The 17,802-nt window shown below is 38.4% G+C and overlaps 1 protein-coding gene across 1 annotated transcript in view; it reads left to right on the top strand.

Annotated features, from left to right (window-relative positions):
- LOC141171740 (uncharacterized) overlaps positions 1-17,802 on the top strand; it is a 199,764-nt gene that overhangs the window by 167,140 nt on the left and 14,822 nt on the right. The window contains exons 150-169 of the mRNA XM_073655384.1: positions 667-690; positions 1,133-1,238; positions 1,863-1,964; positions 2,126-2,163; positions 2,441-2,537; positions 5,520-5,536; positions 5,962-6,068; positions 6,138-6,270; positions 6,418-6,432; positions 6,897-7,002; positions 7,494-7,537; positions 7,633-7,735; positions 9,925-10,023; positions 11,360-11,388; positions 11,545-11,568; positions 13,281-13,389; positions 14,475-14,576; positions 15,107-15,147; positions 15,733-15,835; positions 17,218-17,234. Of these exons, the coding sequence (XP_073511485.1) occupies positions 667-690; positions 1,133-1,238; positions 1,863-1,964; positions 2,126-2,163; positions 2,441-2,537; positions 5,520-5,536; positions 5,962-6,068; positions 6,138-6,270; positions 6,418-6,432; positions 6,897-7,002; positions 7,494-7,537; positions 7,633-7,735; positions 9,925-10,023; positions 11,360-11,388; positions 11,545-11,568; positions 13,281-13,389; positions 14,475-14,576; positions 15,107-15,147; positions 15,733-15,835; positions 17,218-17,234 (1,416 nt within the window). The remainder of the gene's footprint in view (positions 1-666; positions 691-1,132; positions 1,239-1,862; positions 1,965-2,125; positions 2,164-2,440; positions 2,538-5,519; positions 5,537-5,961; positions 6,069-6,137; positions 6,271-6,417; positions 6,433-6,896; positions 7,003-7,493; positions 7,538-7,632; positions 7,736-9,924; positions 10,024-11,359; positions 11,389-11,544; positions 11,569-13,280; positions 13,390-14,474; positions 14,577-15,106; positions 15,148-15,732; positions 15,836-17,217; positions 17,235-17,802) is intronic.

Raw genomic sequence — 17,802 nt, 5'->3', positions numbered from 1 at the left:
CACAGTCTGAGATTTAACATAATGACTATTTTTAAAAAGCTTATTGAATATATTTGTAGGAATTTTTTATTAGAATTTTTTTCATCTCCGTTTGCAATTTTAATGCGGAATTTACAAAATGACATAGATCTACTTCAGTCTTAAATGTATTAAACGTAAAGGAATCACTATGAACATTTTAGGAACTATATATTTTTGTACAGGATATGTAAAATTTTGCCATTTTTCTTGCGACTGCATGCAACTATTACAACCAGGGGGTCTTGGAACATCTACAGTGGCATGCAAAAGTTTGGGCACCTCTAGTCAAAATTACTGTTACTGTGAACAGTTAAGCAAGTTGAAGATGAAATGACCTCTAAGAGGCATAAAGTTAAAGATGACACATTTACTTTGTGGTTTAAGCAAAAATATATATATTTTTTCATATTTTACATTTTAAAAGTTACAAAAAGGAAAATGGGCCGATGCAAAAGTTTGGGCACTACTAGAGCTGGTATTCACTGTGGTCATGTGATGACTCAATGTATAGCAAGTGACGTGGAGGGATTTACTGAAAGGGTCCGAGGGGGTAATGTAAGAGAATTTATATGAAAGTGCATTAGTAAGTGACTGCATTTTACAATTATAATTATTTACCTAACATTTTTATTGCATTTTTTACAGACTATTCCCATCACAACTACCCCGGTAAGTTCTAGCTAGAGTATAATAAGTGTAATAATATGGAATATTAATATGTATATTTATCATGATAAATAGATAGATATGATAGATAGATAGATAGATAGATAGATAGATAGATAGATAGATAGATAGATAGATAGATGCCAGCCCAAAGTGAACCTGGGTATAGATCAACCACCACTTGTTTTGGAAAAGAACATTGCAAAGTGTGAAAGGACACAATTAACAAGTTGAAAATGGGATAAGTTGGAGACACATTATGATTTCTTGAGGACAAGTCTACATTGCATTCACGAACATATCTGAGAACCTTCACGAGGTTTAGCAGTCCACACATAGCGAACAAATGGCCACCCTACCTTCTCCCATATTACATTTCATAGTCTACATATATTTTAGGAATTGCAGCTTCTAATCTGATTTTTACTCTGCTGATGTATTACAGAACCCATGTGAGAATAGGGTTTGTGAGCCAGTGACTTGTACCAAGCAAGGCGCCACTCTCGAACGCAGAGAATGGGCAGATCCATGTTGTCCACTCTACGTCTGCGGTAAGTGTTAAAAACATTATCCAAAATGGGGCATTATGAAACCTGTTTTTGAATGTGATGTGCAGAATGTTATTACATAGAGGTTACGTTGGGCACATGGCAAAGATCCTTCACCAACCTGAGAACCTTGGAGGCCTCAACCACACATCCACTCTGTTCACCCAGCTGTTTCATCCAGCATTTTCCTGTTACTAGCTCGGAAGTCACTATTTCTATAGTATATACTCTGCTTCCCTCTGGCACTTCCACTTTTCACCTTCCAGAGATGTTTAGTCTTCCTGTGTCTCTCTAACCTGGTAGAGAGGTCACCATTGACCACACTTGTGAGTGTGGCTCTCTTGAAGTCTTTGAGTCCATAGATTCGCTGTCATCACTGTTACCACGTACTACACTCGAGAATGCCATGTGCATGTGTTGCCCCTTTTCTTAAACAGTGCTATGACAGGGAGTAAAATGGGGGGTTCAGATGTCAAATTTGGGTTGGTCACCACCAAGCTTAATTTGGACCTAAGTGTCTGGATACTTTTTCATCTGTATTCCTTTTACCTTTTAGTTTGATGGTGAGAGAAACTCATTACTTTACAGTCTGTATAGAGAAAAGTTTACATGGTCTTCCATTTACAGAATGCACAGAAGAATGCAGTCCTCTTCCTGTATGTCAAGATGGCCGACCACCATTTAGAACTCAAGACACCGAAAGTTACTGCTGCCCAGAATATGCATGCCGTAAGTGAGCCGACTAAACTTCAAGATGATTGACCGCCCCTGTCCATAGTATTGAGTTGTATATAATTATTACCAATCACAAAAACATCCAAGAACTAATTTAAGAACTGAGCACATATTAGTAAAAATTAACCTAAAACCTTCTTGTGTTTTGCTGGCAGTGCCTCCCACATCGGAGCCTCTTGTAACCCCCAGACAGGTATGACCGACCTCTATCATCAGTAACAGGGCAATTATCATCACAACTATTTCTTGTAATGTCACATATAGTCTCTATATATGATTAGTTCTAAGTGATAGTCGTTTTGTAAGTATTCTGTTTTTTCTGTAGGGAGCGCAATTCTTTGTAGTGCCACGTACACGCTCATGTATAAATACAGCTCCTGATATAACATCTTCAACTACACCTAAAGGGTTTTTACTGCAGTGTAATATGGATTGGTAAGACTCACTACTGACCTGTACGTCTATTACAGTGCGAAGGCGTTACCTGTGCTATTGAACCATGTTACGGAGATTATTCCCTGATTGAAGTCTCCTCCAATGACCCGTGCTGCAGGAGCTACGAGTGCAGTAAGTCAATGTCCAGTCTTTTATTGGGCCCCCATTAGAGCTAAAAAAATAGAAGAAAAATCCCCTAAAAATCCAATTATAATAGGTTATCCCCCATAGTCTCAAATGGTAGCACATTCAAAATATGATAGTATGGTTCCTTTTTTAATATCTCTTGGCAATGGGGGACATCATCAGCAAAACCCTCCTACAATCAGCAGCTGACAGGGGAACTCAATTATAGCTGGGGAGGCCATATCTGAACAATAATCTTGCATATGTTGGAATATATTCAAAATGCAACATAGTATAAAAATTAAAGTGTTTCCATAAATCATACTATATATATGTATATATATATATATGTATATATATATATATATATATATATATATATACAGTACAGACCAAAAGTTTGGACACATCTTCTCATTTAAAGATTTTTCTGTATTTTCATGACTATGAAAATTGTACATTCACACAGAAGGCATCAAAACTATGAATTAACACATGTGGAATTATATACTTAACAAAAAAAGTGTGAAACAACTGAAAATATGTCTTATATTCTAGGTTCTTCAAAGTAGCCACCTTTTGCTTTGATGACTGCTTTGCACACTCTTGGCATTCTCTTGATGAGCTTCAAGAGGTAGTCACCGAAAATGGTTTTCACTTCACAGGTGTGCCCTGTCAGGTTTAATAAGTGGGATTTCTTGCCTTATAAATGGGGTTGGGACCATCAGTTGTGTTGTGCAGAAGTCAGGTGGATACACAGCTGATAGTCCTACTGAATAGACTGTTAGAATTTGTATTATGGCAAGAAAAAAGCAGCTAAGAAAAGAAAAACGAGTGGCCATCATTACTTTAAGAAATGAAGGTCAGTCAGTCCAAAAAATTGGGCAAACTTTGAATGTGTTCCCAAGGGCAGTTGCAAAAACTATCAAGCGCTACAAAGAAACTGGCTCACATGAGGACCGCCCCAGGAAAGGAAGACCAAGAGTGACCTCTGCTTCTGAGGATAAGTTTATCCGAGTCACCAGCCTCAGAAATCGCAGGTTAACAGCAGCTCAGATTAGAGACCAGGTCAATGCCACACAGAGTTCTAGCAGCAGACACATCTCTACAAACCTGTTAAGAGGAGACTTTGTGCAGTAGGCCTTCATGGTAAAATAGCTGCTAGGAAACCACTGCTAAGGACAGGCAACAAGCAGAAGAGACTTGTTTGGGCTAAAGAACACAAGGAATGGACATTAGACCAGTGGAAATCTGTGCTTTGGTCTGATGAGTCCAAATTTGAGATCTTAGGTTCTAACCACCGTGTCATTGTGCGACGCAGAAAAGGTGAACGGATGGACTCTACATGCCTGGTTCCCACCGTGAAGCATGGAGGAGGAGGTGTGATGGTGTGGGGGTGCTTTGCTGGTGACACTGTTGGGGATTTATTCAAAATTGAAGGCATACTGAACCAGCATGGCTACCACAGCATCTTGCAGCGGCATGCTATTCCATTCGGTTTGCGTTTAGTTGGATCATCATTTATTTTTCAACAGGACAATGACCCCAAACACACCTCCAGCCTGTGTAAGGGCTATTTGACCAAGAAGGAGAGTGATGGGGTGCTACGCCAGATGACCTGGCCTCCACAGTCACCAGACTTGAACCCAATCGAGATGGTTTGGGGTGAGCTGGACCGCAGAGTGAAAGCAAAAGGGGCAACAAGTGCTAAGCATCTCTGGGAACTCCTTCAAGATTGTTAGAAGACCATTTCCGGTGACTACCTCTTGAAGCTCATCAAGAGAATGCCAAGAGTGTACAAAGCAGTCATCAAAGCAAAAGGTGGCTACTTTGAAGAACCTAGAATATAAGACATATTTTCAGTTGTTTCACACTTTTTTTGTTAAGTATATAATTCCACATGTGTTAATTCATAGTTTTGATGCCTTCAGTGTGAATGTACAATTTTCATAGTCATGAAAATACAGAAAAATCTTTAAATGAGAATGTGTGTCCAAACTTTGGTCTGTACTGTATATATGATCAGAAAAATGTCCCAATAAGTACTCCAACCAATAGGTCATAAGATCACCCTATAGAATATATGAATATCAACAAATATCTCAACCCAAAATACTGACTAGATAGAGTGAAAATCACGATTTATAATAAAATATATATATTTTTTGAAAAGTAATTATCAGGATTTCATAATCAACCTCAACAAGAGAGCCACAGAACAAGATCTATATATAACCCATGGGAATATATAATGGTAGTTATATAACATTAAAGATAGGCTAGTACCTCCTAATCATTTTATAGCTATCATAAATATACACATGAAAACAAGAGTTCAGACCATATTATAGGTGTAGTTACCAAGGTATGAATAGCAGAGAATAACGTTCAGTCTGGTAATGTGTCCCTCTACCCCGACGCGCGTTTCCTGACACTTTTTCATGTCACTTCATGCCCCCTGAGAAAGTGGCATGAAATGCGCATCGGGGAAGAGGGACACAGGAACAGACTGCACTTTATTCCCTGCGATTCATACCTTGGTAACTACACCTATAATATGGTCTGAACTCTTGCTTTCATGTGAATATTTATGAGAGCTATAAAATGATTAGGAGGTGCTAGCCTATCTTTAATGTTATATAACTACCATTATATATTCCTATGGTTTATATTTAGATTTTGTTTTGTGTCCCTCTTTGTTGAGGTACCTATTTATTTTATTATGAAATCCTTTTAATTATTTTTCAGTGTATCTACCCAGTAATGTTGGGTTGAGATATTTGTTGATATTCGTATGTATAAATGAGTTTGCATAATTTAACATATTGCTATTGTTTATCACATTTGTTCAATAATTTTCACCAGTAACTACTATATATATCATCTATGAGCAATCCTTGTATTATACTGTTTGCCTTGGTTTGTGCTGATGCTATCACATAAATTTCCGTATGAACTAATGTCTTTTTGTTTTGTTTTCTTTCACAGTTCCTCCACCAACAACTGTAAGTTTCCAAAAGCTTAACTTATAATTAAAATAATTTTATAATTAATTGATTAATTAATTTATTTATTTATCGCCCTTCTGCCTCTTTTCTGTATAGTATACTATATGGATAGAATATTGTACCTTCTCCACATTACATCTATCAGAGCTTTTATGATCTACCATTCTAAATCCATAGACATTAATATGCAGTTGGTCCCTCCATTGCTACTATAACAGCACTCACTTCTCTGGGAGGTTTTTCTACAAGATTTTGGAGGTGTCTATGGGAATTTTTGCCCCTTCAACCAGAAGAGCATTTGTAAGGTCAGACCTTGATGTTGGAGGAGAGGCGGAGCCCACAATCTCCATTCTAGTTAATCCCAAAGTCTTTGATAGGGTTGAGTTCGGGTCTTGTGCGGTCAGTCAAGTTTTTCCTTGTAGATGTATGCAACTCTGTCTGAACACGGATCGCAATGCATGGATTGTTTATGGGTCTCCCGACCCGAACTGAACAGTCTCAATAATGACAATGAAGCTGTTGAGCTCGGGTCAGGAGATCCGCAGGCTGCCCTTGCATTACAGTCCTTGCTCGGACTGCATGAGCTTTTGTAAGCCAGGTTGAGTATTCATGTGATCCAATGGCTTTCTTCTTTGGTTCATGAGGTGGATCAAAAATCGGGATCCCACTTTTATGAAGTCATATCCTTGATAGGACATATGGACCGAGATTGTCTGCATAACTCGACCCCTGTAAATGAATGAGAGGATGTGTATTTTGACCGACCAGAAGAAGTTTTGTAGACTTGGCCCATCTTGTCTTTTTTCCTAGTAAGAGAAATGTTATCTCTTTCCTTTATAAAATTGATATATTTTTTCTTTTTTTTTTCTTTTTTACAGCTTCCGCCAATAACGGTGAGTTTCCATCATGGTAAAATTAAATAAAGGTGGGTTTTCAAGACCCAACCTGCGGCACTAAACCACCGCTACTTGTTTGCCTATCGGCGGTAATTTCATAGCCTGTTCAGACAGATCGACTGCATTTAACATACGCACAGAATAACCAGTAATATATCAGTAATCAATCGCTTAGTGCGCATAGGCTGTCATTATTCTCGACAGCACATATGTTTACGCAGGACCATATGTGGACAAGTACAATGATCTTTTAAGCAAACCAAAACATCATTTCACCCTACAAGCGAGTGTTTTACTCAATCGGGTCATCGACAACCTATTTACTCTATACGATTATCGCTCTTTCCCAACTAATCATGCAGTTTTAGTGCACCTTAACTTGACATTTAGTCAGTGAAAAATTTATTCCGAACAGACTTTTTACACATTACTCACATGAATATTTGGTTTATTTCAACCAGTCATTTTGTGATGGATCCGGTTGTGCCCCTTCCAACTGTGATGATGGTGACAGAGTGATGTCAAGACATAACCCAGATGATGACTGTTGCCCCATCTTTGAATGCAGTATGTATACTTAGTTTTTTGAAGAATTTATGTTGCTTTATATTTAATGGGAAATATCTTTTCTTGGGGGTGAGGCTTAAATTAGATTGTGATTTTGGGTTCTGGATTTGGCATCCAAATATTGATAGGAATAAAGGCTTATACAGACATTCGTGCAACATGGTACGAGCACAGACTGGCCGTGAGTCTCCCCCCACCAATATGACAGCCTAATATCAGGCTGTCAAGTTTGGGTTAGGAGACCCGCAGTGTGTTTGTGCATCGCGTTCCGTGCTTGGACCGTGTTGCACGTGCGTCTGCATAAATCCTTAGGAAAAGTCAACACAAGAGTAATAATTTGCTTATTTAGACTGATGAAGATATAGTAGACGTATGGAATTAAGCCAAGTAAAAATTCAATGTAGTGTTTAGTTAATAGATACCATTTCTTGAGTTGTGATTAAGTTTGCTTATGAATCTCGCGCTGAGATTAATTATTTTACATTTTGCAGTCCCACCTTCAACAACACCCATTCCTCGCACAACCCCACCACCTGTAAGTAGTAGCTACTGTGTGACGTCTTATACATATAAGGTTATTCTGTTGATACATACTCTATGATAATGATCACATCATACATCATATTACAGGAAAACTGCAAAGACACTGTATGTGAAGTCACAGTGTGCTCCAGGGAAGGAGAAATTGCAGAGTTTATTAGCCAAGACGAATGCTGTGAAGTCCATGAATGCCGTAAGCGATTTTATTATATATTGTGAAGTATTTAGACTATTTTATCTATTCGTGATTTATACCTTAAATGATTGATCAAAATGATAAGGGCTACATACACATACACAGACACACTGTGGGTCTATGTGCTGAAATTGTACAATACACTGCTCAAGAAAAATGGAGAGAACGCCGAAATCTCGATGAACGAAAAATTCAAGTTAAAAATCTGTACTGACATAAGAGTAAATTATCTAATTCGTAGAGAACAAAATGTGATATCAATTGAAGACTGGATTCCAAAACACTGAAAATCCAATTTGTGTGAAGTTCATCATGGTAACTCAAAATAGGACACAGTATGTGTGGCCCTCACGAGCCATACAAGGTCTGGGCATGCTCCAGATGATAAAGTTGACAACATCCTTGGGGGTTTTCCTTCCAGTCCTGGATTAGGGCATTAATGAGCTCCTTGAGAGTCTGTAGCACTACTTGGCAGCAGCACATGCACAATACATAATATTTCAGAAGTTCTCAATTGGATTCAGGTTTTGGAAAATCAATGGGATCAATGCATTCATCATTCAGGTACTTCCTACACACTCTGGTCATATGAGACTGAGTATTGTCCTGAACCAGGTGGAACCCAAGGCCCACTGCACCAGCGTAAGGTCTGACACTGACTCAGAGGATTTCATCCCAGAAACTTATTGCAAGCAAGGTACTGGTGACTATCATGTGGAGGTTTGTGCCACCCTCCATTGATATGCTTCCTCAGAACATCATTGGCCCAACACCAAACTGGTCATGCTGGATGATATCGCAGGCAACATAACGTTCACCACAACATCTCCAAACGCTTTCACATCTGTTACCTGTGCTAAGTATGAACCAGCTCTAAATTTTGAAGAGTATCAGGCAACAATGGTGAACCTGCCAATTCTATTGTTTCTTTAGTGAATGCACAGATCCCACTAGTGGATGTTTGGCCCTCATGCAGTCTGTTTTGACAGTTTGGCCAGAAGTATGCACACCGGTAGCCTCTGGCAGTCAATTTATTGGGCTCGGGAAATGCTCCTGTATCTTCTTTCACAAAAGAGCAGACAAGACTCCCGCTGTTGGGTTGGTGTCATTCTATAGCCCCCTATATGCTCTCATCATGTAATGGCCAATGTTCTAGTGTCTCCTCCATGTTCTTGAAACTGTGCTGAGGGACAGTGCAAACCTTCTTGTAGCTGCACTTATAAATGTGTCATCCTGGAGGAGCTGGACTACCGATATGACCTGAATGGACTGCAGGTACTTGCTCATGCTATCTGTAGTGACAACAGATGAAGCTTTATGTATAGAATAAAAGAGAGAGCTACAACAGGTCAACTTGCCACACAAAAAAACTTGCAGTCTTGGGCATCAAAACAATCTGTGTCAGATTTTCTGAGGGGGATCTGTGGCAGGCCCTCCAAAGGGGATCTTTGGCGAGCCCTTTAAGAGAGATCTGTGGCAGGCCCTCTCAGGGGATCTTTAGCAGGCCTTTTTGAGGGAAATCTTTGGCAGGTCCTTTGAGGAAGATCTGTATCAGGCACTCTCAGGAGATCTTTGACAGGCCTTTTGAGGTGGATCTTTGGGGAGCTTTGGCAGGGTGATCTGTAGTGGACCCTCTGAGTGGGATCTTTGACATATTCTTGGAGGAAGATCTGTGAAAATCCTTTTGAAGGGGATCTGAGGAAAGCCCTCCAAGAGTGATATTTGGAATGCCTTTGAGGGGATTTGTTTCAGGCCACATTAAGGGGATCTTTGGCAGGCCCTCTGAGGGGGATTTGTGGCAGGCCCTCTAGTTGCCATATGTTGCTCACAGTCTTAGGTGGGTCTTGCAGCCAAATTACTTCATTGGGATAACTTTTGGTGGTGTGCATTACTCTTATTTTGAGGAGAGGTGCTTATGAAATCCTTATATTGGGCCCGCCACTGTATATCACCAGCCTGACAACAAACATTCATTATTATAATGGGGAACAAGACAGCCACATTTGTGCTGAATTATGTGATATCAACAGAATCTGAAACATCAATATCCAAATATGTTTCATTCACCTGTCGAAGACAAAAACTTTAAAAAGTGTGAATACAAATTCTCAATATAGAGAATTAGAGATTATTGTTATATTTAAAAAGAAATTAATAAAAAATGTTTTAATTCACTGATCTTATAGGTTGTCAACCATGCAGCCCAACTCCTATTTGTGATGGAGGACAAGCCCCATATCAGTATATCGACATAAACACCCAGTGTTGTCCATCCTACGAATGCCGTAAGTATTGCACACACTTCATGAAATCTCTGCAAATCAAATAAGGAGTTATAATCTTTGGGCTAAGAATATGTTCACACTAGATTCATGGCTTTTGTTTACTGAGTAGCCAAAAGGTTTGCCAAATACCAACATATCCTCATGATGTCCATTAACGATTATGGATTTCGATGAGGTTCTGTTACTATTGATGACAGTGATAGAAACTTTTCATTCTTTGCATTTTCATTTTTTCCTCCTGTTCTTCCAAGAGCCAAACATTTTTCCATCAAAATAGTCTTATAAATGCTGATTTTTGGGTCATGAGTTTTAGCTTTGAGTGACACGATTCACTTTAGCATATATTTTATGTGAAAATGCAGGGGTAAAAAAACAATTTCACACCTGTTTTTTGTTTTTATGGTGTACATTATGTGGTAAAAATGTCCTTTCGACATGATTCTCCAGGTCAGTACTATTATGACAGAATCAAACATATAAAGTTAATTTTTCCTATTTAAGTGGTAAAAGTGGTAACAAAAATGTAAATAAAAAAAAAAAAAAAAAAAAACATATTTGGTTTTCTGAGATCCATATTGTTTTTAACTTTGTGTATCTAAAGCTATGTGAGGGCTTAGCGAGCTGACATTTTTATTGATACTAGTTTTAAGGTACATGACTTTTTAATCGCCTTTTATTGCATTTTTTTTAGAGATGCAGTGACCGTAAAAAAATAATTTGGGGGTTTTTATTTTTATTTTTCGTACAATGTTTACCATATGAGTTAATGCATTTTATTTATTGATAGATGAGACTTGTATAAATGCAAAGTTATAAAATTTGCTTACTTTTTTTCTTTATTTTTAACAGGGGAAAGGGAGGGGAGGGGTGATTCTATTGGTTATGCTTTTTTAATTATTTTTTTAGAGACATTTTGATTTTTTACTTTATTTTTGATCCCTGTTTTCTGCTGAATTGGAGAAAATGTTGTTCTCCTTCAACAGGGTTTGGCTGCCATGACAATCCATTGGCACACTGCGATCGCATTGCGGGGTTCCAATGGGCATACAAAATAGCTGTGGCTGACAAAGACAATTAAATAGTTAAACAGAAGCAATTGAACCAAGCTGTTATGAACAAATGCCAAGTATAGTGCATGCTCAGTTCCTGAGCCGCACAATACAGAGAAAGTTGGGAAGAGGTTTCAAATACTGGAAAGCTCAATGGAATCCGCTGTAGACTCCACCATAAAAAGGCAAATGTTTAATTTACAATTTTATTTAACATAGTATTATTAATAATAATTATAATAATTAATTGCTAATATCTGTAATGATAATTTCCTTCTTTATTTCAGCCCTTCCTACTCCTCCTCCTGAAACCCCTGTAAGTCAATATATATATAGGAACACAGAGTTTATATTACATTTTCTATCATGTTATATATTTTATCCTTATATTTCATTGCAAATAATTATAGCATCACAAATTTAAATATTTTACCTTTCATTTATAATTTCATTGGATTTTTTTTTTTTGCAGCCTCCCATCATCCCAACTTCCCCGGTAAGATACAGTCCTGTTATAAAATGTCAAATATCTACCAGTAAACTCTACTCGGGTGATACCTAAGTTTCGCATGCTGCCCGTCTTATGTTAGTAATATTCATTGCTATGTGAGTTGGGCAGATTTTTTACACTTGCAATAGATTAATCCCTTGTACCACTCTATTTTCCGTGCACACTTGGTGCAACCGTCCACATGGTTGTAGCAATACAGAGAAATCCAGGAAACAGGGCAGCAGATGTCCTCCTTGTGGTAAAATCACAACGTTTCAGCTGCGCAGGGCCTTTATCAAGCCAGAAAAATAGAGATATTCCAGATTTCTTATACATGCACTGTAAATAATTTGCGTTTTATATGTTCACTTCTTTAAAGTTGTCTGCCTGGTGTCAGTGCATTTACAGTTTTTGATTTTGGGAAGACTAGCTCTCCTTAAAGAGCTTGACTCAACATCAATAATGCTTAAATATTGCAAAGTGCTTGGCAAAAACAGAAATTTTGCAGTCTTAAATCTTATTAAAAATCTTCTCCCTTCTCAAGAATGGTGGGATTTTTTGTTATTGTTTAATTTTTGTTGATTAGGTTACCAACCACTGTTGAAGTCTTGTCAAGCATGCACAGAGCTTACAAGCTCTTTACAATAGATCACTGTAGGCAAAGACTCCCTGCACTTTTCTGATGTGTCTCTATGCTTTTACGACGTGTCGCTGTGCTCCACCGATGTGTCCCTGTGCTCCTTCAATGTGTACCTGTGATCCTTTGATGTGTCCCTGCTCTCCTCTTACATACCCCTGTTCTCCTCTGATGTGTCCCTGTGCTTCTCCGATATGCCCCTGTGGTCCACTGACCCCCAGATGTCTGCCTCTGTCCCTCTGACATGCCCCTTTGATGTGGCCCTTTGCTTCTCTGATGTGTTCCTGTGGTCCTCTGATAATCGAATGTGTCTCTCTGCCCCTCTGACGTGCCCCTGTTCTCCTCCAATGTGTCCCTATGCTTCTCCGATGTGTCCCTGTGGTCCGTTGACCCTCGGATATGTGACGGTGTCCCTCCGACATGCCCCTGTTTTCCTCCGATGTGTCCCTGTGCTTCTATGATGTGTCCCTGTGGTCCTCCGATGTGTCTCAGCTCATCTGTGATGTGTCCTTGCACTCCTTCGATGTGCCCCTGTTCTTCTTTGATGCATCCCTGTGGTCCACCGATGAGTCCCAAGTCTCCTCCGATGTGTCCTTGCTCTACTCTGATGATGTTGCAGCATCTGAGAGTGCTCAGTTCGGACAAGTGAACAGCTATGCAGCTGGTCCAAACTGTCAATCTCTAGGATCACACTGCCTCCAGCAAATGGGAAGTCAAGAGTCAGGGAAGCAATGTTCTCCTCAAGATGTAACTTGCTAACAAACACTTTAAGGAGACTAGCTATGGAAAGCCTTGTAGGCAAATTTGCATGGGAAAAAGTATGTTAATTAGGTATCTCACTAGTGCCAACTGTTGGAGGCAGATACCATGTAAATCATGACTTGGGATATTTACCAAACCAGATGGGTGTCCGGTTGAAATCCTTCCTGGCCCATTGCTGTCCAGATTATAGGCCGGTGCCAGCCAGTAAAAGGATTTTAGTCTAAATATGGAAGTACACCATTACTTAAATTTTAAATATCTTTTTAATACATCTATGTTAGTAGCCTTCTAATCTGGTATTGTTCACTATGTATTGCAGGAGAATCCATGTAGCAATAGACTTTGTGAGCCTGTGTTATGTACCAAGGTGGGCGCTACTGTCTCATTCAGTGGCTGGATAGATGAATGCTGTCCACAGATCATCTGTGGTAAGTATATATACTGTATAGTAACAATATATATATATATATATATACGGACAAATTTTGCATTCTGAGTTAAAAGTTAGGGTTCCTCGATCAAGTACTCAGTGCTCTCTGGTACATCTTTCACGTATGGGAATTAGACATGGCCAATTGCTTTTAATGGACACCATGCCATGGTTGGATTCTCCTGCTCAAGGGTGGGAGACATACCACATGTTCAGATGTACAGGGGCGCATCTGATCTCAACAAATAGCTGGTTTCAATTATATATCATCTCAAAGCAATCAAAGTTTACTTTCTTCTCTGCTGTGTGTGTGTACTACATCAGTTCTCTCCTCTGAGGACATCAGAAAAAGCCCATATTCATGTGGTTAGCAGAAACATTAACAGTGAGCCACTGACTCCCAAACAAATAAATACAAAATGGTCCAAAATCCAATTTAATAACACCTTTTCATGGCCAATCCGTTCCTCCCTTACTGAGAAATCAGCATTTGAATTAATATGTAAGTGGCTATAGTAGATCTGAAGCCTCTGTCATTCCAGCTCTATTCTCAACCCAACGCCGCCTCCTCTTGCTTGACTGATGACTCCTTTGCCTGAAATCACACAGCATAAAGGCTATCAGTCAAGCAGGAGGAGGAAGTGGCTCTCTGTGCAGGGAATAGACCTGGAGTGACTGAGGCTTCAGATCTACCATAGCTCTTCAGCCTCATTTGCATATTAATTAAAACGCTGATTTCTCAGTAACGGAGAAACGGACTGGCCATGTAAAGGTATTGCTGGACTTGTCTTTGAAAGAGCTACATGAACATATAAATAGTTTGGAGGGGGTTGAAATCCTACTGATAGATTTCCTTATTATCATTACCTGAATTACTACATTTGTTCAATATATTCGTTTTTTTTTCACATTGCTCACCATAGAAGTCAATAGCGTTAGACTGATACCGATAACCATCATTGATGAAATCTTTACTTGCTTTCATTTTAAATACTGGTTTGGTGTCGAGGCAATTACATTCTTAAACCTTATTACTTTACAATCTCAATCTTTAAAAAAAGTTGAAACATTCTTTTATTACAGAGTGCAAACAATTGTGCGATCCACCTCCAACATGTGAAAATGGCTTACCACCGTTCAGAACACAAGACCCAGAAGAGTACTGCTGCCCAGAATATGTGTGCAGTAAGTGACCATAGCAAATGTTAGTGGCTCCACCTTTCATATTATTGAATGTATAGTTGTTACCACTTAATGGGGTTATCCTTTATTTCTTTTTTTTGGCTATTGGGCTAAGAACTACCTATCTGCTTGTTTTGGCCTGCAACCATTTTTTCCGGATCATAGTGATCACGGTCCGCTCCTGCATGCAATTCCTCTGCTTCCGGTGACGTCTTGTCAACAGAGCAACTACTCTTCCGCTCTGGTCTATCGACTGATTGACTGCGAGGAGCGAGCACAATCAACATGAGGTCAGCAGTGACGCTCCGTCAACAGAGCAGACCAGAAGAGAAAGAACTGCTCCGTTGACGTGAAGTCCAATGAAGCAGGAGATTCGCTACTTGAGCCGGAACAGATTGTCACAATGTGGAACCTGTCAGTAAATTCTTAGCCCAATAGCCAAAAAAATCCAAAGTAACTTCTTTAACAGACCACAAAGAACTAATAAAATTCCCCTAACAACTAAAACAACTAATCTTGTGTTTTGTCAACAGTTACAGAGATCTCAACACCACAGCCTACAACTACTCTAGAGGTACGACCACCAACTTCAGTAACAGCGCCATTAAGCTTGTTCTCCTCCGAAATTAAGAATGGTCATTAGGGACCTTGAATTCTGTAAATTGGACACAGGCTGTCATAAAACAGCAAAAGCGTTCTACTGATAGGTGACAAAAAAGAGCCCCAAGGCTGATCTGTTTGCATCTAAAAACAACCCTATGTTAAGGCATTATTTTCCAAGTAATTCCTGATATAATTCCAAAGTGATTTTGACTGTAGGACACTAATCCTTCCAAATGATTGGGTCATTGAAACCTTTTCACAAAGTTTAAAATATAAGTGTATTAATAATAATTTATTCATTTTATTTAATGGCCTTCAGCTCGATCTTGAGCCATGGCGACTTGATGGATGAACGATCTGTAGTAAGATCGATCTTGTGCAAGTCTAGATAGGTCCATCAGGGTCTTCTCCACCGTTATCTTGATTGTATCAAGCCATCAGGTTGCCTCGTCTTCCTCTACGTCTTGTTTCTTCTAATCTTTTGACCATGATGTCGATAATACATGATAATAAGAATCAGACACACGCTTAATATCTGTATTTGCTTCCATTGCAGCCACCATGTGAAGGCGTTACCTGCTTTTCCCCAACTTGTGAGTCTTCTGATATCTTGGTTGAAATTGCAGGAAATGACCCGTGCTGCAAGAACTATGTGTGTGGTAAGTGGCATTCTGTTCTGACAATTTTAGCTTCTCCGGTCAGTTGCTTGTAAGCCCCTTCCATAGATTCTATCTTATCAAGCCACACTCTGTCAAATATGTTTAATATTAATAAACTGTACAAAGTAGAAATATAATGCATTTCTCAAAATTCACGAGGTTACAACAGTTTACCAAATATAGCTTGTAAATTTTAGGAGGCAGCACTAAAAGTTTTGGCTAACTTTGGAAATATTTTAGTTTACTTCCTTCCATCTTAAATAAATAATGCAAATATTTCCAACTCTTCTGTTTACACTTCCTTCACAGACTTATGTGTCTCCATGGTTCAAGACTACAAACAAACCCTGTGTAGTCTGATTCTACAGTTTTGTGAACTTTTGCTTTTTAACTAAACAAAAGGCAAGAATTAGAGGATAAATAGAGCAGAATCCACTGGGTTTCTTTTTAGGCTGTAACAAAAAAGACGAATAAATCTGCGTAGAAGCAGAATGTACATCAATTTTTGTTTCATCTTAGGGCTTATTCACATGTCAGTATTTGGTCAGTGTTTTTGTATGCCAAGACCTGGACTGAAACTTACAGAGAACTGTAACTGAAAGATTGACACCTGTTCGGTGTTTTGGAGACACTCTTGTTTTTGGCATACAAATATTGATGAAATACTGATCAAAAATACTGATGTGTGAATAAAGCCTTAAATGAATTGGGACAATTACATTGATAGTATGGGAGGATATGGCTTTTAAGCATAGAGACAACAGAGTTTTATTAATATATAGAAAGGGAGAAAAACAAGTCTCTGCTACTAGATATTAAAAATATAAATTTTATTGAACAATAAGTTAAAAAGTAATACTCATTACATACATAAAATATATAATGGGAAACAAAACAAAGAACCCAATAACGGAGTTGGTAATGCCACCATATATAGAACTATATTTGCTAAGTTCCTCACAGGATGATGCAATGGTATAACCCTGAAATAAATACCACTCCTTCTTAATAATAAGAATAATTGGGTTTGTCCCTGTGTTAGATTTGGCAGCAGTCTAACCTATCAGAAATCCATCCAATAAATCCAAACAACCAGGTGCATACAATGTCTGTATGTCAGAAATGTATTAAAAGTATATAATCACATGGACTGCGCATCCATTAGTCATCAGACATGTAAAAATAAAATGCAGTGGTATATAGGGATAAGCATGTCTTAAAATAATTTACCCATGTTCCTGTGTATTGGTGGCACACAAGCCTGCTGTGACCCCGACGCGCGTTTCACTCTATTTGCTTCCTAGGGGGCGTGGCTGAGTTTAATTAATATTAGTTTGGAAAGAATTAATTATGAATTAATTTTACTTTGTTTCATTTCACAGTTCCGCCCATAACAAATGTAAGTTTCCAAATCTTGTTCACATTGCCTTTTTTTTTATTTTACATTACTTCCTTTTATATGTTCATTCTATGTTTTTTGGGTTCATTCTATGGATTATTGTTTTTCCTCTCCTATTCAATATGGATAGCTTAATCTGTCAGTAATTAAAGAGTCATTCCCTTATTATTTTTCATAAAATAAGAATTTTTATTATCATTACATGTATAAAAAACATGAACACATGTATATACCAATACAGCAAGGAACATTCCAAAAAAATAAGCTGGTGGGTATAAAATAATTAACACATGAATGAGGACAATCCCTAATAAACAGTGAGGATATAAGTGTAATCACAGTCAAAATAAATATAGATTGTGTATTTGTCAATATCCTATATTCCTACCAACCTCTATAGTCACATATCTATGTAGAATTCAGACAAATTTATTAATGAGGTTGTAATTCTGCTTAAAATAAAAGATGTCCAAAAGGAAAGAAGAGTAACTAACTGCATGTAGACCCAACAAGGCCCAACAAACAAAAAGAGTTAAGTTAATATGGCATACTTAGCTCTATGTGAACC

This window comes from Phyllobates terribilis, unplaced genomic scaffold, assembly GCF_046119375.1.
Source record: "Phyllobates terribilis strain yellow unplaced genomic scaffold, ASM4611937v1 Scaffold_12__6_contigs__length_324123572, whole genome shotgun sequence".
Classification (NCBI taxonomy): domain Eukaryota; kingdom Metazoa; phylum Chordata; class Amphibia; order Anura; family Dendrobatidae; genus Phyllobates; species Phyllobates terribilis.
Note: the sequence above shows the minus strand (reverse complement) of the source record. Positions and strands in the feature narration are given on the sequence as shown.